The 26,684-nt window shown below is 41.9% G+C and overlaps 2 protein-coding genes across 4 annotated transcripts; both read left to right on the top strand.

Moving 5' to 3' along the window:
- Positions 1-3,274: 3,274 nt before the first annotated feature.
- tdrkh (tudor and KH domain containing) lies at positions 3,275-14,346 on the top strand. The gene is made up of 14 exons (XM_010791872.1): positions 3,275-3,425; positions 4,255-4,415; positions 4,562-4,653; positions 5,186-5,384; positions 6,818-6,957; positions 7,051-7,369; positions 7,451-7,617; positions 8,322-8,497; positions 9,115-9,179; positions 9,297-9,448; positions 11,515-11,625; positions 12,126-12,180; positions 13,626-13,706; positions 13,795-14,346. Exons 1-13 carry the CDS (start codon positions 3,361-3,363, stop codon positions 13,679-13,681), a joined length of 1,758 nt encoding a protein of 585 aa, XP_010790174.1. The 5' UTR covers positions 3,275-3,360; the 3' UTR covers positions 13,682-13,706; positions 13,795-14,346.
- Positions 14,347-15,189: 843 nt separating this feature from the next.
- mbtd1 (mbt domain containing 1) lies at positions 15,190-26,678 on the top strand. Of its 3 annotated transcripts, none has more exons than XM_010791871.1 (18): positions 15,190-15,348; positions 15,802-15,883; positions 16,388-16,592; positions 16,740-16,873; positions 16,961-17,075; positions 17,161-17,243; positions 17,327-17,444; positions 18,753-18,887; positions 18,973-19,061; positions 19,254-19,488; positions 20,120-20,175; positions 20,334-20,438; positions 20,525-20,672; positions 21,393-21,475; positions 21,974-22,208; positions 23,153-23,224; positions 25,076-25,237; positions 26,408-26,678. In XM_010791871.1, exons 3-18 carry the CDS (start codon positions 16,436-16,438, stop codon positions 26,524-26,526), a joined length of 2,046 nt encoding a protein of 681 aa, XP_010790173.1. In that variant the 5' UTR covers positions 15,190-15,348; positions 15,802-15,883; positions 16,388-16,435; the 3' UTR covers positions 26,527-26,678. The 3 variants fall into 3 exon arrangements, with proteins under 3 accessions (XP_010790173.1, XP_010790172.1, XP_010790171.1); XM_010791870.1 differs by having other exon boundaries at positions 15,802-15,894; XM_010791869.1 differs by lacking the exon at positions 15,802-15,883.
- Positions 26,679-26,684: the final 6 nt, after the last annotated feature.

Raw genomic sequence — 26,684 nt, 5'->3', positions numbered from 1 at the left:
TTGGACTTTTTTTTCTAAACTTTGCGTTTTTTATTACAAAACTTAGACTTTGCATTTTAGACTATGACTCTTTTTTTTCATAAGTTTATAGGTTTTATTAATATTTTCACTTTATCTTTTATTTATAAAATAATTTTTTTTACGACTTGACATTAGTTTTTTTATTCATAAGTTTCGGACTTTTTACTAAAAGTTTATGAAAAAAAACAAAGTTTATGTTGTAACATAAAGCAAGTTTCAAGTCCTACTTTTGAACCTGAAGTTTATGTAAATAAAGAAACGTTACTAGGTTTTTGAATACGTGGGCTTTATCGAGGATAACCGTCGGCTATTATATAGAACACAAAAATTAACGAAGACGTGTTCGACTTACATATTACGTCAAGGTTGTACTTGTGTCCTCTACCGTCGTAGTTGAATACTCACGGGGTTAGGGCCCCCTAGTCTAAGTCCCCCCCGGTCGCCTGTTGTGCACGACCGACTCCATCTGCCGTCTAATCCTCACTTGCAACTTCACCTCACGGCTCCTCGTAACTCGTCGGGTCGGACCACCTTACGGGAAGAAACTCAGGACCTCTCCTCCTATACCTTTCACGGTAGACGTTCCTCCTACTTAGCTTCATTCCTTTTTCTGAAGTTCTTTCTTCTATCTGTACAGTTCGACTGTCAGAATCAATTAGACTAAGTGTCTTACTAACCTTCTTTCATTTCTTTTCCTAACTCTTACTTTCTCCACCTTCCACTAACACCTCAAACCAACTCGTTGCGTCGATTCGATGTAGTCACGCCGGGACTGATTTCGTTAAGTGTTCTATACCTAAGCTATGTTTGTTCGTTCAAAGACTCGTTTCGCCCTGCCTACAACGCGAACTCGAACTAATTACGTTTCTGTTGTCGCTTTTCAATGACTTTTACTTCTGGGACTGACTTCAAGCTTAATTTTACGGTACAAGGACCCTACGTTTAACCTTTTCTGAACCGTGCAAAGTCACCTCGAGGGTATCTTTATCCTGTATCTTCGTTGAGTTCTTCCTTTAATTTCCCCCCTTTTCACTGACACAATTCCGCAGAAGGAATGATCCATAGTTCGCATTCTAAATCGACCTATCAAACAGAACGAAGAAGAAGTCAAACTTCTTTGTTAAGTTGTCTTCTATTACTAGCCAACGTACTCGAAAGGTCGATCTCTTAAGTAGGGATTTAGGAGACGGCCACGAAAATTCACGGTTTCGCAAACCCTACACCCGTCTGTTCACGGGTTCGTGATCCCGGTCCGACAGGTTGTACACGCCTCCCTTGTACTTATACCATCGAACATGACGTCCACGGATTCCGACTTTACCCAACATTGACACCACCCCTTGTATCAGACGGCATAGTCTTTCCGCCTTCAGATCGTTTTTGACTTTCAGATCTTTTTTATTCGCTTTCAGATCTTTTTTTTTCGCTTTCAGACTTTTGACCCTGATATTGCTTCGGGGGGCGGGGCTTACCAAAGAGTAGTTTGGCACCCTGAGTGGGTGACAGGCCTCCCTCTGTCATGATGCCTTCATGGATGTTAGGTAGCGCAAGAAATACAACTACACACTTTCTATACACAATACTCCCGTGATTTGTGGTAAACAAAACTGATACCAGCATCAAAGTTCCGTTAAGCGAGCTGTTGAGCATCGTAGTTGGCAACAATCAAGGTATAAGAGCAATAAACTGTGCTAGAATCTGAAATCCACGTATCCACAATCAAGCGTTGTCCTTCCCCACTTCCACGTAGCTCCATGAACGCAGCATAGTATTGGCTTGGTTTTTGCGATCAGAATCAGAATACCTTTATTAGTCCCACAGGGGATACATTTACATTGTTACAGCAGACAAGAGCCAAAGACAGCTTAATGTTACCTAAAGCATGCATACAAAAAGTATTATATATATATATATTTTTAAAGTTACACATTCTACATATTACACACCCTGTGACAGTTCTGCGGATTTAGCAGCCAGGTATATATTGCACAGTTTTTAACGGCATATATATATTGCACATACTGTTGTTTTGTGCGGGGTCTACTAGGGACTGTGCTGGTTGTATAGTCTGACCGCTGCAGGAAGGATTGACCTGCGGTATCTCACCGTGAGACAGCGGGGGATGGATTCGGGTCCACCAGAACAACCTGCTGGCTCGTTGCGAATACGTAATTTCACATTCTAACACAGTTTATTTGTACTTGATTGTTGCCAACTACGATGCTCAACAGCTCGCTTAACGGAACTTTGACGCTGGTCTCAGTTTTCTAACATCCATGAAGGCAACATGACAGAGGGAGGCCTGTCACTCAGGATGCCAAACTACTCTTTGGTAAGCCCCGCCCCCCCCAAGCATTATCGGGGCCAAAAGTTTGAAAGCGAAAAAAAAAGATCTGAAAGCGAAAAAAAAAGATCTGAAAGTGAAAAACAATCTGAAGGTGAAAAGCAATGTGAAACCTGAAAAAACAAGATTTGAAACTGAAAAAATAATTGTTTTGAATCTGAAAACGAAAAATCTGTGCTGAAAAAAATAAGGATTCAAATATCAAAATATGTATAAAAGTGAAATCTGAAAATAAATATATTATTCAAAAAAATTGCTGAACTGAATCAAAATAATATTCAACCTGAAAAATTATTTCAAATACTTTTTTAAATTTTGAATACATCATTGTATTTTTCAAAGTTCAGGATAAAAACTTGAACTTTCAAATAAATTGTATTTTTTTGAATGATCAAAACTTATGACCCTGAAATAGCTCCATAGACATGAATGTATTTCTACTTTTAGTCAAAACAAGTACTTTTGCTTTTGGTACTTTTAAGTATATTTTTATGCTGATACTTTTGCACTTTTACTAGAGATATTGAATGCAGGACTTGTACTTGTATACAGAGTACTTTTACAATTTAGTGTTGTTACTTTTACTTCAGCACTTCTTCCACCACTTATTTGATTGACACCAAAGTGTGTATGATGGATCTTTTGAATTCCCAAATCATCTGAAATCCAGAGAAATCTAACATTATGTTCCCTGCTTCCTTCAGGCAAAATTGCTATTTTTATTCAAGGATCAGTCCTCTTAGAAAAAAACGTCCTGTATTATTTTTTACCACATCAGAGAACTGGAAAAAGGGATGAAATCTATGATGATGACGTTCTGCTCTCCTCAAAAGGACAGCACAGAGCAATATGGCTGGCCCTTTGCTGTGTTCTAGTGACTTCATTGATATGCTGAAACGTTCTTCTCCCTCTATCTGTCTGCCAGTAGTCTTGAACTTGGATGTAAACAAAAAAAGAGCCAGGATTGGAGAAGATTGTGTCTGTTAGTCACCGAGATGGACGTTGGAGTGTCCAAATCCCATGTGTTTCTCAACTACAGCCCCAGAGCCCTCCTCTCTCAGTGAGACACACATCTGCATGGTGGTGCTGTGTGCTCCCCCCCCCCCCATGCCCGCTTACCTCAAGTGCTTACTGTTTCTGTGTGAGAGTTGTAGTTTGTAGCAGTCTGACACTCCAGGCCTCCAAAGTGACCGACTGAGTGTTGGCTGATGAATGGAATGAATGGAGGTAACGGTGCAGTGCGCAGCAGCAGCAGCAGCTTCAGTGCATTACTGCTGCAGTGTGGCTTTGTGCATTTATCAGAAGCGCAGTGCTGTGTGGATGTGCAGCATATACACTAAATGTTCAATCATTTAGGGTCTACTTTGTGTGTATGTGACTGCTTGTGCACGTTTTGCAGGCAAATTGTTTTTGGCAATTGAGAGAGTAAAAGCTGTAAGGTAAGAATCTCTTGCAGTGGTTCTCACATTCAGGTCTCAGGACCTCCAGGGTACTTTGAGTAAGAACACTAAATAACACTCAGTTACACAAATGAACAACACGCATCCTCTCATGTCAATAGGACAGCATCTATTCAATTGGGAAAAGTAGATGAAATATAATGGAAGTCTGCATGTAATGTAGGATGTTTGAGAACACTGGTCTACTGTTGGGATCAGGCTGGCTACTGCTTTCAGCTTTGTGCTGCATGACGTACAGGTGCCAACAAAACGCTGAGGCTTGTTGACACCAGCTAATAGGTTCCTGCTGATTGTAATTCACATTTTGCAATAACAGAATCCGGATTTGTTGTAAAGGATGGTGGGAGGGAGGGGATGAACAGGAATGGATAGAAATAAGCAGTAACTTACGGGAGAATTGTAAAGGAGACTTCTATCATGTGTGTTAAGGTGGAGCATCCCACTGGCTGCACGTGGGGTTATGGACGCAGTGAAGGAGAGTCACAAGAGCCCGCTGAGCTCGGGCAAGATGGTGGCCCTGGCTGCAGGGCTCTCTGTCGGGGCCACAGTGGGCTACATCGTCTATCGCCATATAAGCAGCACCAACATCAGTGAGTGTGTATGTGTTCATGCAGGTGTTAACCTTTTTTCACACTTGCCATATTCCAATATATTCTGACAAATGTAACAAAGTGTAGGATTTAGTGTTTATGTTCTGATAACCTTATCTGTGACTAACAAGGGTGTGCTATTCAAGGTCCTGGGCCCAAGCCTGAGGAGTCCAAGATGACCGTTCCTGTAGAAGTGTACAGAAACATATCCAGACACCAAGCCAACTTTCTGGACGAGGTGGGTAGATCAATACCAGACACATATATTTATCTGCTCACAAAGGTTTGTAATCGGCATTCTAAAGTTAATCTAAGTGGACATGTACATAGATAAAGGTTTTATATCTTACTGTTAAGATATGGTTTTTGTCAATGTGTTGTTATTTTGAGGTAGATTACAATCAATGATTACTTTCATTATTAGTTCATCTGCAGAAATATATAACTAAAGTATTACAAGTAAAGAATTGGATCAAAAGATCAATAAAAACCATTAGAATGACAAATGTATATAAACATAAGAAGTCAATATCTGCAAAAAAAGATGAAATAAAGACAAAACATAACAGAGCCTGTTCTGTTTTTGATGATTTGCTTGCCATGTTTATGATAAGTAACCAAACAATGAATGATTGTATTGTTATGAACTGTGATTTTTACAAAACCATACCCCTTCTCAAATTGAGCACCAACTACAAGTGTGTGTGACAATTAGCTGGTGATTGGCAGGAGTGTGTGGAGAGGTCTAAGTGCTCTCCTGTGTCTCTTAGGTGAGCCAGAGGTCTGGAGCTCAGTTGCGGGTGTTGTCGGACCCCGGGGAGCAGGGCCACAGCTCCGTGAGCTTCCTGATGCAGGGCTCCCAGGAGCAGGTCCTGCTGGCTCGCTGTGTGCTGGAGAACCTGCTCATTGACTGTGAGCCGCTGAGCGAGGCTCTGGACGTTCCTCAGACAGCCTTCGGACGTATAATAGGTAGTTCCCAAATGCTGAGGATTATAAGAGTGATTCCCTCATTCAGATTCAATAACATTCAAAGGCTGGATTGTCTCATGCACAGTAGCTACAGCCTATAAATGACAATGAGAATCTTAAGTTCCAGGCTCCTCCAACAATGCAACATAAATATATACAAGACATAAACAAATAAAACTAATAAAACATTTTATTAAAATGTGAGATGCCAATACATATTTCAGATCCTATCTAATGCTGTATCTAGAATTGTAATATAAAATTCTAGAAATGTAATTCAATATTCTAAAATTTAATTCAGCATTCTAGTACTTTGAAGATCCCATGTCTTTGCCATTTCTACTGATCATAATTCCATTGTTGAGGTCTACTAGAATAGATTTATATTGTGCAATGTTCCAAAATCACATTGGTTTCTCATACAGCTTCTCTGTAAAGTATGTGTATTCACTCTCTGTCCTAAACGGCTTGTTTCCGCGGCTGAGAAAAGATAAGGCTGTGTGTGCGGAGCTCTGTGGATTGGTCCATTTGGACCCCCGGAAGGAAAAATGTCCAACGAGGCGTTCTGGGGCAGCATAGACAGGTCTTTTCTGTGTTAGAGTTTTACTCCCTACCTACAGGGTGTACTTTGAGGGTTTGTGACTTTGCAGACCGTTTACATGCAGAAAAAGCTTCATAACACACAAGGGGACGGGTAAGAACCAGAAAAGCATGACATGGGACCTTTAAATTAACATTGTAGAATGTCCGTGTGTTGGAGGAGGGGCTCTGTAAGGAAGTCTGAAGGAAGGGGCAGATTTCTTTTGCAGTGCACTCAAGTTGGTTTCTCCATTCTTATCTACCCTACCTTTTAATTAAAGTTTTAGAATGTTGAATTACAATTCTAAAATGTTGAATTAATATTCTAGAATTTTAATTCAAATACTAATTTTCAATTGTAAAATTTTGAATACAAATTTTACAATGTTAATTAAAGTTTTAGAATGTTGAATAACACTTCTAGAATTTTAATTTAAAGTTCTATAATGTCGAATTAATATTCTAGAATGTTGAATTAAAATGGTATAATTTTGAATTACAATTTTAGAATGTTGAATTACAATTCTCTAATGTGAATTACAAAAAATAAGAATGTGGAATTAAAATTCTACAATGTTGAATACAAATTCTAGAATGTTAAGTTAAAGTTCTAGAATGTTGAACATTAGACATTCTAGAATTGTAATTTAACATTCGAGAACTGTAACTTAACATTCTAACTTAACTTAGCATCAATCGTCTGAAAACCAAGGTGACCTTCAAAGTGAGACCTTGGCTTTGGATTCAAACATAACATTAAGATCCATTCACAGTTTCTTTGAGGCTCTGAAGATGATTTTGTTTATGTTTGTAAAATATAATATACTTTGAGTCTGATTGTGTGTTTGTTGCAGGCCGTGGTGGAGAGAGTTTAAAGCTGATCGCCAGGACCACAGGGGCCAAAGTGTCTTGTTCTAAAGAGAAGACGCTCGGCCCTGGGGCCAAAGGCAAGGTGACGATTACAGGGAGCAGGCAGGAGGTGGAGCAGGCCAAGGTGAGGAGGGTCCACTTATCTGAACTACCCCTGTGTGGTCACTTATAATACATATATAGCAACGTCACTCCTACTCTCATTGTCTGTCTGCAGGAACTGATTCTAGAAAAAGTCAGAGAGGACATGATGGTGAGGACGAAGATCTCCCAGTCGTCTGCCCTGCGGCCGAAGCGCGGTCATACTGCTGTGAGTCAGAGGCCAGACAGCTCAGAGCCTGAAGCTCCAGTGGGACTAAACGACAACAGCCCCTGCTCCCAGCCTGAGAGGAATGGGCTCCCCCATGTTAACGGCACCAAAGGAGAGCCACAAGACACGGTTCAGGAGCTGGACATCACAGACAACGAGGAGGGGGAGGGGGATGGGGAGGACAGTGTCTCCACAGAATCCCTCTCTGAAGTCTCCAAGTTTGAGAGTGAGTTCACCTTCTCTTACATTTCTCACTGTTATATGTCCTTGGAAGCCGTTAAAAATGATCTTCCTCTCTGTCATCCAGTTCCCAGCCCAGACCTGAGCTTCCAGCCTGATGAACACCTCGAGGTTTATGTTTCTGCATCAGAGAACCCCAACCACTTCTGGATCCAGATCCTCGGGGTGCGTTCCCTTCAGCTGGACAAACTGACGGAGGAGATGACACGCTTCTATAACAGCGGCAACCCCACAGTAAGGACAACTCCATATGTCTCTACTCAGGTGTTATACCAAAACCAGTGAGCCGCTGGAACTCCATAACAGAGCCTGAGGCACGGGAGGGAGAAGGATGCTGTGTCAGGTGGAAAGGACAGTGTTTTAACCATCACTGGATGTCTGTGACAAACAGCTCCTAGGGGCAAATACAGTCCTTTCAAACCCTTATTGCATGATTTCCACCATTTGTGTAACACTTTTCAGAGACTTGTAATTAAAATCTAACCAGAAAAGATACACATATGTTTTGGCTGAAGATTCAAGACTCAAAGGCTTTATTGTCATATGCGCAGTAGTTAGAGTTGTTATGGCGATGAACATCTGAAGTCACAGGCTCCTCCAACAATGGAACATAAACATATATAAGACATAAAACAATCAAAAAGTGTGCAAGAAGAAACGGAGTATAAATGAAACAACATATGATATACATGTCAAATCAAATACAATAAGCTACATGTTGAAGAGAAGGTTTTAAACCAAGTAAATGCACACGTCTATATATATATATCACAAATAAAACAATGTCGAATGAAATACTGTCTACTGGAATAAATACTGCTTATTGTAATAATAAATACATGTGTGAAATGCAAACAGATACATGCTATGGAGTTATGAAGGCCCTGTTCACTTGGAACCTCCATTTAAGAAATAACAAGTCACCTCCTCATTTTCAGGATCAGAGGGTGGAGACCTTTGTGGTCGGGGACATTGTGGCTGCTCCCTACCACAACCACGGTACATGGAACAGGGCCAGGGTGCTGGGAATGCTGGCCTCTGGAATGGTGGACCTCTACTATGTTGACTTTGGGGACAACGGAGAGCTGCCCAGAGACAGCCTCTGCAGAGTGAGGTGAGAGAGGAAGGTCCATCAATGACTGCATGTCCCATCACATGTTCCTGCTCTAACTACTAAATATATACAGTATACGATATGACTTTATTAGTCAGACCAGCTCCATGTCCAACACCAACACAGACAAATCTCCAGACACAAATACATGAAACACAAACAACAAACATGGAACATAACAGCACATCAGTGAGAGAAAACGTGCTCAAAGAGCCTTCAGCGTGCATTTGATCTGGGATCAGCTCTGTGTTTACTGAGAGGACTGACTGATGCACAAAGGAGTGCTTCAGTTTGACCTTATTGAATGGTGGGACCATGTATCTCCATTAGATGGTAGCAGTTCTTATTCACTGTTCAGAACATGCTTTGGGTCAGAGATTATGTGGTTGGACAGCCTCACTAGGTTGTTATGATAGTATGTATTTAATGAAGGTCCAAACAGCAGGGCTTCAGACTGTGCCGTCCAGACTTTCAAACACCATGACGTGTTTTCATTAGCCTCCCCCTTCCTTTGGCAGGAAGTGAGGGTGCTGTGCATATCATTGTTTGTGGCAGCAGTGAAAAATGGCACAGCCTCGTTATTAACAGCTTTGGTTTTTGCTGCATTCATATTTCAGGAGTGACTTCCTCAGCTTACCATTCCAAGCTATTGAATGCAATTTAGCAGGAGTGAGACCAAAAGGTAACGCTCTTCTCTTTCCTTTCAGACATATAACTAAGTTAAAGATGTGTGTGTATATTTCTGAGATCTATACTGATTGGCTTTCAAATGCTCCTTTCATCTTACTGTGGTTCCCAGGAGAGGAGTGGTCGGAGGCAGCGCTGGATGACTTTGAGCAGCTGACCTACTGCGCCTCCTGGAGCCCCCTGCAGGCCAAACTCTGCAGCTACTCGCACTCTGATGTCTCCTCCTGGCCCAGCGTCAAGCTCTACGACAACTCTGATGGCAAGGTCAGCTGGCTATTGATTTGTTATAGAGCGGTGCAGGAATGAGTCCTGAAACCCAGAGCTGGTCAGCATTTGAACTCTTCCAGTTCCTTCATCTTGAAGTCAATGCTTTTTTTAACATGTTTTTGTTAGCCTGAAATAAGGTATGTGGTTAACACAATCAGAAGAAATGTTCATGTTTTGGAACATAACATACGTCAGTAAATACCCCACTGATAAATGTCTGAATCGTGTATTTATCATAAAGACAGCAGATGCTAACAAGTGAGACTAGTAAACAGCATCACGCCAAACAAAGCCGCCTTTAGCTTTGAACTACTGATTGCATTTCCTCTTCAAAATCACAAGTGGTGGAGATTATACTGCTGAACAAAACATGTTAGCACAATCAACCTGCTTTGACACAGATCTGATTTGCTATGGAAGAATCCCCTTGCTTTTTGTCGGGGGGCAGGGCAATGCTACATCTCTGCACCACTCTATGGATCTGTGCTTACCTCTCATCCACCTCTCATCCTCTCATCCACCTCTCATCCTCTCATCCACCTCTCATCCTCTCATCCACCTCTCATCCACCTCTCATCCTCTCATCCACCTCTCATCCTCTCATCCACCTCTCATCCTCTCATCCACCTCTCATCCTCTCATCCACCTCTCATCCTCTCATCCACCTCTCATCCTCTCATCCACCTCTCATCCACCTCTCATCCACCTCTCATCCACCTCTCCTCTCATCCACCTCTCATCCACCTCTCATCCTCCTCTCATCCTCTCATCCACCTCTCATCCTCTCATCCACCTCTCATCCTCTCATCCACCTCTCATCCTCTCATCCACCTCTCATCCACCTCTCATCCACCTCTCATCCACCTCTCATCCACCTCTCATCCTCTCATCCACCTCTCATCCTCTCATCCACCTCTCATCCACCTCTCATCCACCTCTCATCCACCTCTCATCCCACCTCTCATCCACCTCTCATCCTCTCATCCACCTCTCATCCACCTCTCATCCTCTCATCCACCTCTCATCCTCTCATCCACCTCTCATCCGCTCATCCTCTCATCCACCTCTCATCCTCTCATCCACCTCTCATCCTCTCATCCTCTCATCCCACCTCTCATCCACCTCTCATCCTCTCATCCACCTCTCATCCACCTCTCATCCACCTCTCATCCACCTCTCATCCACCTCTCATCCACCTCTCATCCACCTCTCATCCACCTCTCATCCTCTCATCCACCTCTCATCCTCTCATCCACCTCTCATCCACCTCTCATCCTCTCATCCCACCTCTCATCCTCTCATCCCACCTTTCATCCCACCTCACATCCCACCTCTCATCCTCTCATCCTCTCATCCCACTTCTCATCCTCTCATCCACCTCTCATCCACCTCTCATCCACCTCTCATCCTCTCATCCACCTCTCATCCTCTCATCCTGTCATCCACCTCTCATCCACCTCTCATCCTCTCATCCACCTCTCATCCTCTCATCCACCTCTCATCCACTTCTCATCCTCTCATCCCACCTCTCATCCCACTTCTCATCCTCTCATCCCACCTCTCATCCCACCTCAAATCCCACCTCTCATCCTCTCATCCCACCTCTCGTCCCACCTCTCGTCCCACCTCTCATCCCACCTCTCGTCCCACCTCACATCCCACCTCTCGTCCCACCTCTCATCCCACTTCTCATCCTCTCATCCCACCTCACATCCCACCTCACATCCCACCTCTCGTCCCACCTCTCGTCCCACCTCTCATCCCACCTCTCATCCCACTTCTCATCCTCTCATCCCACCTCTCGTCCCACCTCACGTCCCACCTCTCGTCCCACCTCTCGTCCCACCTCTCATCCCACCTCTCATCCCACTTCTCATCCTCTCATCCCACCTCACATCCCACCTCTCATCCCACCTCTCATCCCACCTCAAATCCCACCTCTCATCCTCTCATCCCACCTCTCGTCCCACCTCTCGTCCCACCTCTCGTCCCACCTCTCATCCCACCTCTCATCCCACCTCTCATCCCATCTCTCATCCCACCTCTCCTCCCATCTCTCTCAGACTTTAGATATTGGTGAGGAGCTCATCTGGCGGGGCCATGCTGTCAATTTCCAGGAAGCAGTGAATGGAAAGATGGAGGGGAGCAACCTGGGCTGTCTGCAGAGGATGTTGGTGAGTTAGTGAACACACTCACATCTGCATTGGCCTCAATAACACTATTGACAACGGAAGTCTTATTCTTATTTTATTAAATATCTGTTTCATATCAGATTTTGTAAAAAAAACAGGGTTTAAATGAAGATGTAATGGACAATAAAGTGACACGTATTGTAATGAGAATAATAATAATAAAGTGAATTTTCTTAAATGTTTGTGTGGAATCTTAAACATTGTTCATCCTCTTGGTGAGGCGTGTCAGCATGCTGACATACGATGATGGTTTTCATTATATAAAAGTCAACTATAAGCTGAAAGAAATGAGGTCATTTGGAGGTTGTTGTGAAATTAAGCGATTGTATCTCATTCTCAGTTTTCATGGCAGCACTGTGACTCAGTACAGAATTCATCAATGAGATATTCCCATCTTTCTCACCAAACACAATGTAGCCTACTCAGTATTGTCACTGCAACATGCTTTATTGTATCTCTGAACCACCTCTTATCTCCTATAGGATGATGTGATGGGAGCATCCTCAGAGCTGAGCCTCTCCTGTATCAGTTTATCAGGTGAGTACGGGAACGGACCTTTGTGACTGAATCAATGATCATTCTGTCTTCTCATTTATTGCTAAGGATTTGTCAAGTGAGCAAAAGTCTTCATCAGGTTCATCTCCATGTTATCCACATATTCTCAAAACTGTGGAGCAACATCATGCAAGCATTAAACACAGCCCCCCCAAACATGATTCACATTGTCGAGTCATCAGGCTCACCCTCTGACACCAGCACTGTTCCTGATTTTCATGTTGCTTTCACATATTCACAACTTCTAATCGGATCATGTTGCCACCTAGTGGTGACATCTGGTGTCAACAGGAGACAAAGGACTACAATACATCTCAACTACATGTGTTTTTGAAGACGAGACACAGGTCTCAGCAATTAACCTTTTCCCTTTTACACAACCTAAATGTGCTTATCCTTTTATTTAAGATTTGCCTCTTTTGTAGTGACGCTTGTCAAGGTCTATTTCTTAATTGAATTTGTGTGGAACAGTTTTTGTTTTTATAAATGAAATCAGCCATACAAGATCAAGCCAGCCTCACTAGCCAAATGTGTCATCACAACAGTCATCATTGATGACAAGCTGATACAAGGAGCCCATCTCCACTTGATGTGCTCATTAGAGTCAGACCAGAACAATTGCTCCCATGACTTGTGTTGGGGGGCTGCACCCTGCACATCAGGATTATCTTCACTTTCTTTGGATCATTTCCCCAAATAAAATATCCCAAACAAAAGACTAATCTATCCAAATATCTCAATCATCTGATCCAACAGTTAATCAGAGCAAGCTTTCAGTGCCATTGTTCAGTACTAGACACTTGGTGTCATTTCAGATGGTACAAATGTAATACAGTTTCATATTTGGTCTGGTCTTGCATGACTTCATCTAGGGCAGCAAACTTAATCGTAATTGTATCCCCCTTTTTATTGTTCCATTTTATAGTCCCTTTTTATAATCCCTTTTTATAATCCCTTTTTATGATCCCTTTTTATGATCCCAATATGGAAATAACAGGAAGAAAAATGCATTCAAAGCTAAATATGTTTAAATACTATTTCCAAGTGATTAATGTAGAGCTACAGAGATACCCAGTCTCAAAATCCTTATCCTACAGACTTAATCAAACTAAATTATTTAGTACAGATCCTCTTTAAAAATCCTACCATGGTCCAATGAATATATGTTTCAATGATAATAAGAATAACAATGCATAATGATCAATCCCACCTTTTATTGTAATTGCAATATTAGTCCAAATGATTGCAATGAGTCCTTTTCTCCAAATGGTGCAGCCCTAACTTAACCCCAATGTATTTCATGTTTGACTAACTTGTATATCTGGAAATGATTCCATTGTTATTCCCCAACCCTCCTATCTGCACTGGTAGATCAAACATATGATTGTTGATAGCCTTTAACTCCATGTTTTCTTTTTGTGTCTCAGAAGCTGCTTCAATCTCTGGAAGTGTTGATGATGTCAGAGAAGAGGAGCTGATCTGAGACCAAAGACACATTGAATATCAAGGTATTGTTTCCTGGCTTGATGAGTGCTTACCTCCTCCAAAGCATGTCTTCATGTCTGTAATGAATAACCTGTCCTCCTCTTCTTCCAGCACTGACCGTCCAATCCTCAGCTTCAGTTCCAATCAGGAGACGTTTCCTTATCAGACCCCAACCCAACCACGTTAATCCTCATTATCAAGCCTTACCAACAGTTCTTTCAGCTATGTTCACTTTATTCTTGTTACTTCAGTACAATGTGTGTGTTTTGCCTTGATGTTGTTCTGTTGTAGACAACGCTGCTTTGCTTATGTGTTGTTGCTATATTTCTTTGTTCAAGAAATGAAGAGAGGAACAGGAACAGAATGCCAGTATTATTTTCAAAAAGCACTGTGATATGTCCATGTACAAGACGGCAGCTGGTTAGCTTATAATGTGCAGTTTTGTTTCTCTACTTGGTTGAATATGAAGAAGTAATGGCCTAGATAATTAGGCCTTACAAGTTATTCTATTTTGAAAATGTTACCGGATTGAATGTGAGCCGCAGATTGTGTTCGTTATCACGCTATGGCATTTATTGTATCCTTAATACAGGACGGTGTTGGTTTTTCTTCAGAGGTGTGATAAACTGAAATATATAGAATAAAGGATTTATTTTATGGCACAATTGTCGAGTCTTAATTTGAAATCGTGTTCTTTCTTGATTGAAACATTTCCAAATAAAACGTGATAAAGGAGACCCATATGTTGAAAATAAGAGCCTTTCCAACACTGCCTTTGCCATGATCTTAGAGTATGGTACAAGCTCAGGCCTACCTACCTTTGCCATGATCTTAGAGTATGGTACATGCTCCTTTGCCAAACATCTTTATAAGGTCATAGTTGAAATGTTAGTAAGCGGAGTGAAACTGATTAGTGGTATTATTGGATACCGCAGATCCTTCCTTCCTGCAGTATTGTGGTCAGACTATAACCACCACGGCCCCTGGTGGACCCCCCTACACACACAACACAGACTACTACACCCCTTGTTGTGAAATACAAATGATGTGCAATATATATGTATGCTGTTAATAACTGCAATATATACCTGGCTGCTATATCTTCAAAACTGTTACAGGATGTGTCTTTTGTAAATGGTGTAATTTCATTTATTTGTTATCTTTAAAAACAAATGATGCATGCTTCTTAGTTAACATTAAGCTTTATTTGGCTCTTTTCTGCTGTAACAAATGTAAATGTCCTCTCTGTGGGACGAACAAAGGCATTCTGAATCTGAAAGACTTGTTTTATAATGAATACTCCCTCTGTTTATGTTGGTGTTGGTTTGATACAAGTGTAGTATAGATACGTATTACTATTTTCTGTTTGTGTCTACTAAATTGAACAGGCCATTCATTAATTCCATTGTGAGTCCACTGTTTTGTTTCTGTGTGGGTTGATGAACTCCATTCCGTATTGACCAATCACATGAAAGTAGGTTACATTCGCACATGCGCAGAGGCAGCAGAGTAATTTGTTGATATCCTGCTTGGTAGTATTAATTTAGACTTTGGTATTTCAAAGTAACATTTACCCCCACTGTAGGGGTTTTTATTTGCATTTGGCAGCACAGTTAATAAGAACGTTATCTATATGAAGGGCTAATGGAAGACACAAGGGATTTGGTGAGTGAATATGAAACATTTTAGGGCCGTGAGCCTCTGATTACAGAGGATTTGCCTCGGCTAGCGCTGCTCCTTTGTTGTTATCTGCTTATAGTAGCTAGCTAATGGGTCAGCCAGTGTTAAATATGAGCAAACTCTCCAAAAAAACAAGTATAGACACAAAATAACACCACGCTTATTTTAAATCGATATGTTAAATGTGCAAGTATGCTACGCAAATGAAAAGTGCGTTATGCTCTGTTGAATAAAAGCAGGAAAAACAGGTTTCCGCTAGCTAGGTATGCTAAGGCTAGCTAGCATTAGGAGCTATTGCCAATAAGGCCGCCCCTTATTTTAGATGATGTGTTAGCTTGTTTTCTATTTTGCACATCTTACATTCAGCTCAGTGTGCGTTTACTGGCTGATGCATTGTTTTTCTGTCATGATTCTTGCTGTTTAAATTATTTATGTTAGGATGCCACCTGTGATACCAAGAGGAGGAAGTAGACAGGCTGTCAACAGTAAACATTAAACCCCGCTCCGGATCATACACACAGTGAGCAAGACGTATGAAATGAAATAAATATTTACATTTTTTCTGAACATTTGTTTTCTTACATTTTTTAAAACATCTTCTCTGTGGCAGCCTGATTCCTAGGTGACATTCCAACGCAAATTGTATTTTAAAGAGTCCGCTAAATATAGCCTATGGAAAACTGTAACTGTACACACACCTAACGCTAACATTTAAAACACGACATTTTGAAGAGGATTCTTGAGCTAAAACAATTACTTACAGTTGAAGCTAACATTTTGAAAATCAATGATCTGATCTCTGCTTGCCAAATGCAAACTTGCTGGTTTCCTTAAAGTTCTGTGTAGTCAAATGAATATATGTGGTCCTTGGACACAACAATAAGTCTAAAGATGTCCTTTTCACTATTTTCTGACATTTTATCATCCCAACAACAAATGATATCAGAATGTATTATCAAGACTGATGGAGTTAAATGTATAATTGTAAATAATGATGTTTATTGTAATGTCCTTGATTGTGAAGGCTGAACGCACCCCACGTTCAGAGCGCAAGCGGAGAGACTCGTTCGGGATGTTTGATGGCTATGACAGCTGCAGTGAGGAGTCTACCAGCAGCTCCAGCTCAGAGGACAGCGAGGACGAGGTGATGCCCTCCATCCCGGCCAGCCTGCCCATCATCAAGAACAATGGACAAGTTTACACTTACCCTGACGGAAAGGCTGGAATGGGTCAGTACATGGAAATATGTTAAGTTGTGCTTTTTGTTTTGCTTTCTATTTGATACAATCCTGTTTGTTAGGAAATATCATTTGCCATCATGTTGCATACTGTTTATTTGACCAGATGATATGTGAATCTTGGTCTCTGTTTCACAGCCACTTGTGAGATGTGTGGGATGGTTGGAGTACGAGATGCTTTTTACTCAAAAACCAAGCGCTTCTGCAGTGTGTCATGTTCTAGGAGTTATTCCTCAAATTCCAAAAAAGCTAGCATCTTGGCACGACTCCAGGTACGCTTTTTCATAACAAATGAAATATTAAATGTAAGATTAAACATCTATTATTACAACTATTTAACTCTGCTTTTATTTTGCCAGGGCAAACCACCAACAAAAAAGGCCAAAGTCTTACAGAAACAGCCCCTCATGGCAAAGTTGGCTGCTTACGCCCAGTACCAAGCGAGTCAGCAGAACCAGGCCAAATCAAAAGCAGGTAGGTTATAAAAAAGGACAGATACTTAATAGACAAACAGTGTTTCTCTGTGTGGTTACTCAAACATTGTTTTCTATGTCTTCAGTGGTCCCTGCAGAGAGCTTTGACTGGGGTCGGTATATCTGTAGCAATGACACAGTTGGAGCTCCAGTCAGCTGTTTCAAGCATGTAAGCCAAAACTGTGGAGAATGGTTTAGTTGATTTGTTGTTATTCTTGACTGATTAACCTCACTGCTCCCTCTATGCTTCAGGCCCCCATGGGGACATGCTGGGGGGGCATAGAGGAAGGAGTGAGGCTTGAAGTGCCCAACTCTGATACCAACCTCTCCACTAAGGTGTACTGGATAGCAGAAATCATTAAGCTAGCAGGTAAGAACATTTCTTCAGCTAGCTGAAGGACTTTTGGTTATTGGAAAAATCTATCCAAAAGTGTACGAGACAATTCAGTTTCTATTTTCTTTCCGTGAAAACTGGCTGTAATGATTTGAATTGGTTGTATCACAGTCTAATATAGATCAGAATATGGTAAATGCATTAAAGCCTAAATATTCCCATGGAGGTTAATACTGTGCGCTGTTTGTGAAATACACACATGTACTTCTTGTTCCAGTGCTGATTGATTATGGCAAAAATAAATCTCAATTATTTTGGTCAATATTGTGATTATAATTCTTTAACACTATAACTTAAAGCCTTTAGGAAGAACATTGTGTGCATTTCAAAGTTAAATGCATCAATCTGGTGCACATTTAAATCCAGAATTAAAAGGATAGAATATTTCAAAACGTTTGCTCTTGAAAACTATTTAAACAAACACATTGGGAAAAAGTGACATATATAAAACATGGTAACCACCAGCCCATGTTGAAAACATCTCAGCAGAGTGCACCGAAGTAGTCCCCTGCCCTGGAGAGTGTCACGGTCTTGGCTATGGGTGTTGCAGAACTCATAGCCGGAGCCAGGGGCCACCTTGGCCACTGAACCCTCCAGACCCACCTAGAGCCAGTCCCACCCATACTGGGGGGCCGAGCAGGGCTGAAGTGACAGCTGTTAAGAAATGTGTGCACTGGATTTGTAAAACTAGACACGGAGTGTAAGAGTTCAATTGTTATACAACCTGTCACTGTATTCTATGGCATTGACAACACCACTTCACTAAAGCTGCCTTCACATCATACGTGATTTGCTCTTTGCTCACGGCGAGGTGGGGCGCAGAGCCTTGTGGTGAAAACAGCTAGTTAGTTTTGTTTCTAAAGTTACCCTGATAGCTTGCACCTCCTCATGCAGCTGTAACCTGGTTACGTGTCGAAAGGTCATCGGCAGTCGAGGTGAAAGCTGAAATAATTTGAACTTTGAGTGCAGCGCTAGGCAACAATTCTTTGGCCCCAGAATAAAAAGGCACAGAGCTGTTTACCGCTGATCATGTGAAGGCAGCTCTAAAGTCCATTCGTTACACTTACCATACCATATGATCAGCAGATTGATTCTGCTCAATTCTAATGGAGCTGCAAATATTCAAAAATTCCACTATACTAAAATTCCCTTCACATGCTCATTGACAGGAAACATCTAGAAAAAGCAAGTAAGGTTTTTTTTTTTTAATGGACGTTTGTTGGATGACTTTTCTTTCGCAGATCAGGACTGAGATATGAAATGAACGTGTTTTCTGTTGTGCAGGGTTCAAGGCTCTCCTGCGGTATGAGGGCTTCGATAGCGACACCAGTAAAGACTATTGGTGTGATCTCTGCGTCCCGGAGGTGCACCCGGTGGGATGGTGTGCTTCGAGTGGCAAACCTCTTATACCTCCGAAAAGTGAGTGTTCTTCCTGCTTCTTGAATGCCTGTGGTCTTATTCACTCAGCCGTATTATGATTGTTACATTGTAATCTTCTCTACAGCCATACAGCATAAATACTCTAACTGGAAAGCTGTTCTTGTGAAGCGCCTCACTGGAGCTAAAACACTGCCACCGGACTTTAATACCAAGGTAAGACCCACCAGTGCCTCAACATTTGTATTAACTTCAGTGCCAATATCTTTAATACAGATCAGGTAGCTTATAGTGCTTTATGTCCATTAAACAATTCCAAATTAGAGATAAAAGTAATCAGTGTTGATGTACATTTTCAACTGAATTCCTCTCAAAGGCATTTGATCTGTGATTGATCTTTCTCCACAGGTACAAGAGAACCTGCAGTTCCCCTTTAAGAAGCTGATGCGGGTGGAGGTGGTGGATAAGAACTACCTGTGCCGGACACGGGTGGCGCTGGTGGAGCAGGTGACTGGGGGGCGCCTCAGGCTGGTTTATGAAGAGAGCCAGGACGGGTCGGATGACTTCTGGTGCCACATGTACAGCCCCCTCATTCATAATATAGGCTGGTCGCGCAGCATCGGACACCGCTTCAAACGATCCGGTGGGTTGGGAAACATGTAGTAACACTGAGGTTGTGTGTGTGTGTTTAACGACAAGGTATCTTAAGAAAGGCTATGTTCATATCTAGCAAAACTGGTATAATAATGTGATATGCCACAAAGGCAGCAGCCAATGTTTTTCTGTTTTGCTGGGCTGTGTGAGTTAGACCTATTATTTTATCATATTATATCATAAACTACTTTGTCAAATTTTGAATTATTAAAATGAGCAAATTATAAAAAAAAGCAGCATTATCTGCTCTGAAATGCTGTTTGTCCAGTGCTGCCCACTTGGAGAATCTTAACACACCCCTGTGTACTCAGCTCATTTCTAGTTTAGCCCTATGCTAACTATAATGGGTCTAACTTCACAATTCGGTAATATATAGTTCTTCAAAAATGTGTAATTGCTGTTCGTTATCTGCACTGACATTCTGCAATGAATATCCTTGTAGCACTGTAACTAAAAAGCTCTGACTGAAAGTTACACTCATATCTCATTGAACCTTTCAAATCCCATCTCAGCTTTGACTGCCTACACATTCTATAAATCATGATGCTCTTTTTTAGCCGTATTTATTTACTTGGATCTCTAACGCAGGCAAGTGAATTTAATGTTGATTTATTTTTCAGATTTCACAAAGAAAATGGAGGGTCAAGTTGATGCTCCTGCACTGCATTTCCTGAAGGTAACACAAAACAATGAATGAATGTTTGGGGGAGTCCTACTGCTGCGTATTGAATTGATATGTCAGTCTTTCAGAAACACAAGACTACCCAAAAGTCACAGTTATTGATTTAGTTGTCCAACAAATATCTGATTACTTTCTGTCTGCATGTGAATCAGGTGAAAGATGTGGACCAGAGTGGGGATTGGTTCAAAGATGGGATGAAGATAGAAGCCATTGATCCCCTCAACCTCTCAGCTATATGTGTAGCCACTGTAAGAAAGGTAAGGCCCCACTGTGTATCATGCTGTGTGTCAGGGAGAAAACCCTTTTATTGTTCATGTTTAAATGCCATTGGGGCTTTGTGTAGGTGTTGGCAGACGGGTACCTCATGATCGGGATCGATGGTTCTGAGGCGGTGGACGGGTCAGACTGGTTCTGTTACCACGGCACCTCCCCCTCCATCTACCCTGTCGGCTTCTGTGAAATCAACAACATTGAACTCACGCCCCCTAGAGGTACTGTACACTCATCTCTGTGTCTTTGAGCCCTTCATAAATGAGCATTTCATTCCATTAAGACCACAAGGATATGGAAGATTGAAAGTGCCTGAATAAAACCATTTCTAAAGATATCTTTCAATACAACACACATGGGATTACATTTCACATCTGTGTGTATGCATTTACTGTGTCATTATGAAATGAAAAAAAGATGTTTGTCATTCGTAAGTAAATGGTATGATGCTACATTAAAATGGAAGAAGCCAGAAAGCTCCTCATACAAAGTCCTGTCTGGTTGCGGAAACAGTTTGATATCCCATCTGTTTAAAGGGGTTTCAAATGTCTTAATACAGGCAAGATGTAACTTAACATCCAGTTCATATACAGGCCCCTGCGACCTGTCAATCACACAGATAACTGTAACCAACTTGTGTCAGTGATGAACAACTCTCTCTTTCATCCCGCCCCCAAGCTGTGATTGGACAGTGGATTGGTTTTTCATTTTAAAATGTGTCTCCATTTTAGAAAATAACCTTTTCCCTTGCATCTCCAGATGAAGACAAATGACTTTGCTTTGCATATTTATTTGGGCACTTTTAATCCTCCATACATGGTCTCTATATTATTCTATAATCAAATAGCATTTGCCTTAAGGTGATGTTGGTAAGAAGTAGTTTAATAACATGTTCTTGTGTTTCTGAATGTCCTGGTCTCATCACTGACTCTGTTCCCCAGGGTATACTAAACTGCCATTTAAATGGTTTGACTACCTCAGAGAAACAGGTTCAATAGCTGCTCCTGTCAAGCTCTTTACCAAGGTAGGCTGTGTTCATGCTTTCCCCACTGTATGTGTTAACGTCGTGTCCTTCTCAGGTCACATGTCTTCTGCTATTATAGTTCTTGTAATTAAAAACAGCATCAGAGTTTTCTATGCATCATTACATGTGATCAGCAGCAGCTGCAGGTCTGTAGGCTCCAGAGGATGGTGTTCTGGTTGATCATGTGACAGCAGTGTCACCTCCTCTTCCCTCAGCACCATAGTCTGCTGAAATTGATTTGAGTCAATTGGTTTGAAAGCGACTTTTGAATTAGGAAATAGATGTCACGTTAATAATGCAACTGTTAAGGTCCTTTAATGGCTCCAGATTTCTTATGGGGATAAGCTGATGTGTTCACCTCTGCCTTGTATTTCTTTCCCTTGTTCCATCTGATTCTTGGATTTAGAATGTATCAGTTCTCCACTGTTTAGCTTACTAATGTTTATTTGTATGTCAATTCAAATAAGTTCCTGTTTGTCACTGTCCTGCGTCTCCTAGGAGATTCCTAATCACGGTTTCCGGCAAGGCATGAAGCTGGAGGCTGTAGATCTAATGGAGCCTCGGCTGGTGTGTGTTGCCACGGTGACGAGGATTGTGCACCGGCTACTGAGGATCCACTTTGACGGCTGGGAGGATGAGTATGACCAGTGGGTGGACTGCGAGTCACCTGACCTCTACCCTGTGGGTTGGTGTCAGCTGACCGGCTACCAGTTGCAACCCCCCGCCTCACAGAGTAAGAACTTCACCCTCCTCCCCCCATCTGATAGTCCTAAAGGCAGGGAGCGACATGAATCAGGATAGCAGAGAAAGACTTCATTCTGTTCGGGTGCTGCCTATTTCTATTGAAATCTTGAGCAAAAGCATCTCTTCTTGGTCAGCTTTCTTTATGAATTGAAAGGCCAAATCTGCAGGAAAATGTTTCCCTTATACTTCCAACATGGTAGCATACTGTCACATGAACAGAACATGTATAGCACATGCACGTTTCAATCCAGAGAGAGTCACTGTATGAGTTCTGCTTTGTTGTAGCAGAACAAAGAACAGACAGCAGGTCTTAAGCTGTTGAGAGCAGAGATATAGCAAACATGGACAAACAATCGGGTGGCTAAGCTATTATAAATCATCATCAACTCATAATTGGAAAATAAATAAATATTCTTTAGTTCAAGGTTTCCAAATGTTAATATGTTCTGCTTGTCCTTGTCTTAACGTAGTACGTAGTAGTAAATTGGATTAGGACAGATGTTAGATAAAACAAGACTTTTAAAGACCTCGCCTTGGGCTCTCGGAAATTGTGTTTCTAACAGTTCAAATGAAAAGATTCCTTTGCCAGAATCATTCTGTAAAAAACAAGGATTTAAAAAAGAATGACACTGATGAGTAAATGGAATAAGGAGGCTGCGTGGTTGATATGTGAACAGAACTGTGAGGGCCCCTCATACACTGTATTTACTGTGGAGGAATCTTGTGATGACAGATGTCAGGGCGTTGAGTGAGGCCAGGGTTAGTCCATACCCATCATACAGACTGGATTGATGCTATTTGTGGCTTGTGCTAGATATTGAACAATCGATATACTTGAAATGATGCTGTTTGTGTCCTTGTTTTGTGCCTCACCTCACACACTTTGGTGCTAACAGATGTCCCGTAGTAACCTTTGTTCTGGTCTTCTTTCAGGTACCAGAGATCTGCCTCAGTCTGTACCCAAACAGAAGAAGAAGGCCCAGCAGTACAAAGGCCAAAAGAAAAGTGAGTAATCCATCTAGTATTTGTGTCTCCCACTTCCTTCCTTCACCTTCTCTTTTTCCTGTTCCTCTCACTGTAACTGGATACACTCGTGCTTGAAGCTGTGCCCGCTGTGTGAGAAATGTGGATAGTAGATGGTACTACTCAACAGCTCATAGAGTATATTAGTGACGTATACAGATTAGAGTGGTTGTGAACACATGGCCTGCACACTGGGGTGCAAAGTGTTCTTCAGATATTCCAGAGCGAGGCGCCTGGTGTTCCATCCTCATGAGGCTATTGCTAAAACACCATTTGCTGAACACAGGCAGTTTATCAAGACATCTGTGGCTGCCTGTAGGAAAAGCAATTCATGAAATCAAATTAAAATGTGATGTGTTTTTTGTGAACTGCCTTGTTACAAAATGTATAACACATGACTCACTAAATACATAAAAAAAAAGTCTGGAAGTTGAGTTTTTAATTGGAACTATGAGGAATTAGGAACAATTATTATGATTGTATTACTTAACTACAAAAAACCTCTGGCACAATACAGCAGGCTTTTTCTTTTGAATATTTTGACTGTCCCCGATATTAAAGGTGGGGTAAGTAAGTTTCAGAAACCGGCTCGAGATACACTTTTTGTTATATTCCATGCAATGCTCTTAACATCCCGATAGCAATGAATATCTTAAGTGTTTGACAAAAAATCCATACAAAAATGTCATCTGTGGAACCCGTAATACTGTAAAAACTACAACCAACCAATCCAATTGGATTGCCGGCCTGTCTGTCAGCCTTCCATCTCGTGCACACGCAAATGTATCTCGTGCCCTCATTGGGCGTGCCGTCATTGGGCGTGCATTGCAGCAGTACTTCAATGACTCGCCAGCAACAGGCGGCCACTTTCACCATGGCAGTTCAACATAGTCTATTGGTCGCAAAAGAAAAAATGTAACGGAGCAAATTAAGAACAAAAAGAAAGTGGAAACTAGGAGAAGTCAAACCAGTGTCAATATCGGAGTTGCTTTGGCTGTGTAGTATTGCTAACCTAGATGTGTTTAGCTTTGCCTGATATGTAACGTTACTGCAGCCTGCTCTCGCGGAGGAGGTGCTCTGTAAGGAAGTCTGAAAGAAGGGGCGGAGTCTATTTGGCTGTGTACTTTCAAATTTTAGTGCACTCGAGCCGGTTTCTGAAACTTACCTACCCCACCTTTAAGTGGAGTTTGTGTTCGATCTGTATTTAGTTTTATTTCCACTTTCTAACTATGCCCTTTAAATAACCTCCCTTTGCTGCCCTGCTGGTAAAGCTGCATCTAGATTACAGGATTTAGGATTAGCCTCATATAAGATTATCAGGAGAGCACCCATCTAATGAGGTAACAGTGTCCGGTGCCTGAGAACACTTCATGTGGAGTTTCAGTGGGGACCTAGCAGCATCACACACACACCTGAAGGAATGGAGCAATGAGCCTGGGAGAGATATATTTAGTGTCTTTGTGCTGTAATGTTGGACAGAAACAAGATGGTGTGAGTGGATGTGATCTGCCGGGTGTGTATCAGAGAGAAAGAGTACACTCGGACATGCTGCTCTCAGGGTTACCTGATAGAAATGTATACAAATGCCAATCGATTTAATATCAAAATGGCTGCCACAGACTTTTACACATTTAGTTTAGCAGCTTTAGGCCTGTTGTTGGTAGCTCACAGTGGATACCTACGTGAGTCTGATGTTGAATCACCATAAAGATGGACAGATGAACTCAGAGGACAGCAGCCAGAGGTTACATTCAATGATAATGTAAACATGACGGTGGTATCTTGTTTGAACTGAACCTGTGTGTAGCTAACCAGAGTGTGCTTCATGTTCAGAGAGGAAGATTCCAGTTGGTCGACGGCCCTTCAGTCAGACCGGCAGGAGGAGGAGCAGCTTCTCCGGAGACGAAGAGCAGAGCCCCCCCCCTTACCCTGCACAGGGGCCCTCTCGGCCACGGCCCCGACCCAGAACACACCTGCACCAAACACACAAATCAGGTACGGACTAACGGGAGAGCCAACAGGGCACAGAGCCTCTGAGGGGCTCGCAGGAGCTGTAGAGCTGGCTCCTGCTGGTCATGCATGTTGTTTTCTTAAAACTACCTCATAACTCTTCTCACATGTACAATTTCTCATGTCTGGATTGCATTTCCACTTGAAGCATAAATATAGCATGTTTGTTTCATTCATAGTTTTCCAAATAGCTGACTCACTGCGAGTTGGACCCAGGTTCCCCTGAACTAAAACACCCCTGTTTGCTATCCTGGCTCCACAATGCTGGAACAAGCTCCACATTGATATCAGGACCGCTGAGAGTCTACATATCTTCCATCACAGTCTGATAAACCAGCTGCTTCCACTGGGGGAACATAACATCATAAATAAATACATTTAAAGTGGTTTCCCTTCAGTATAGAATATATTTTCTTTATTGTCATTGTACCGGTACAACAAAATAAAAAAAGCAATCCTGGCAGCGCAGATCTACACGTCAACAAGCATCACATTAAAATATATGTATCCATACACTTAAGAAAAATGTACATACATACATACATACATTCATACATACATTCATACATACACAAACACATACGTATACCTACATGCATACATGCATACGTACATAGAAAGCTAACCTGCAGGATTCTTGTTTCTTCATGGTTTCTTCACGGTTGAATACACTTATTGTAAACAGAGGTGGCAGAATTACTTAGATCTTGTACTTGAGTAAAAGTAGAAGTGCCAGAGTGTAGAAATACTGTGTTACAAGTAAAATAACTGCATTCAAAATGTTACTGAAGTAAAAGTAGTGCAGCTAGTTTGAATGACGTTGTATACTGCAGGGTAGCTTGTGAATTTACTCCAGGTGGAACTAAAGTCTGATTCAACACTTGATTATATTTCACATCATTCATCCACATCTGTAAAGTAACTAAAGGTATTAAATACATGTAGTGGAGTAGAAGTACACCATGTACCTCTGAACTGTAGTGGAGTAAAAGTACAAGGTAGCAGAAAATTGAAATACTCAAATCAATTACAAGTACCTTAAATGACACTAAAGTAAGTGTACTTAGTTACTTCCCACCTCTGATTGTAAGTTTATTTTGGCTAAAAGAGTCGACTAAATGTAATGTAATGTCGTCCCCCCCCCCCTGTCTGCAGAGCCTCTCCTGAGGATGAAGGAAGACCCGGCGGAGGTGGACGAGTTCACCTTCTCACAGGGCACCTCGGACCAGGAGAGCAACGGCTCCGGCAGCTACTACATCAAACAGGAGCCCTGAGGGCAGGACTAGCAGGAGCAGGGGGGCAGGACTCTCCTCTGGGACCCCCCCTCTGGGACCCCTCAGGGAGGTGCAGAGTCAACCAGCCTCAAACCACACTCAGACCAACGCCTCAGGCCTTCATGGAGTCCCTACAGGAAATGACGAGGAGGGGGGGG

This window comes from Notothenia coriiceps, unplaced genomic scaffold (genome assembly GCF_000735185.1).
Source record: "Notothenia coriiceps isolate Sejong01 unplaced genomic scaffold, NC01 NC01_scaffold00035949, whole genome shotgun sequence".
Lineage (NCBI taxonomy): Eukaryota > Metazoa > Chordata > Actinopteri > Perciformes > Nototheniidae > Notothenia > Notothenia coriiceps.
This window is presented reverse-complemented; position numbering and strand designations above follow the sequence as displayed.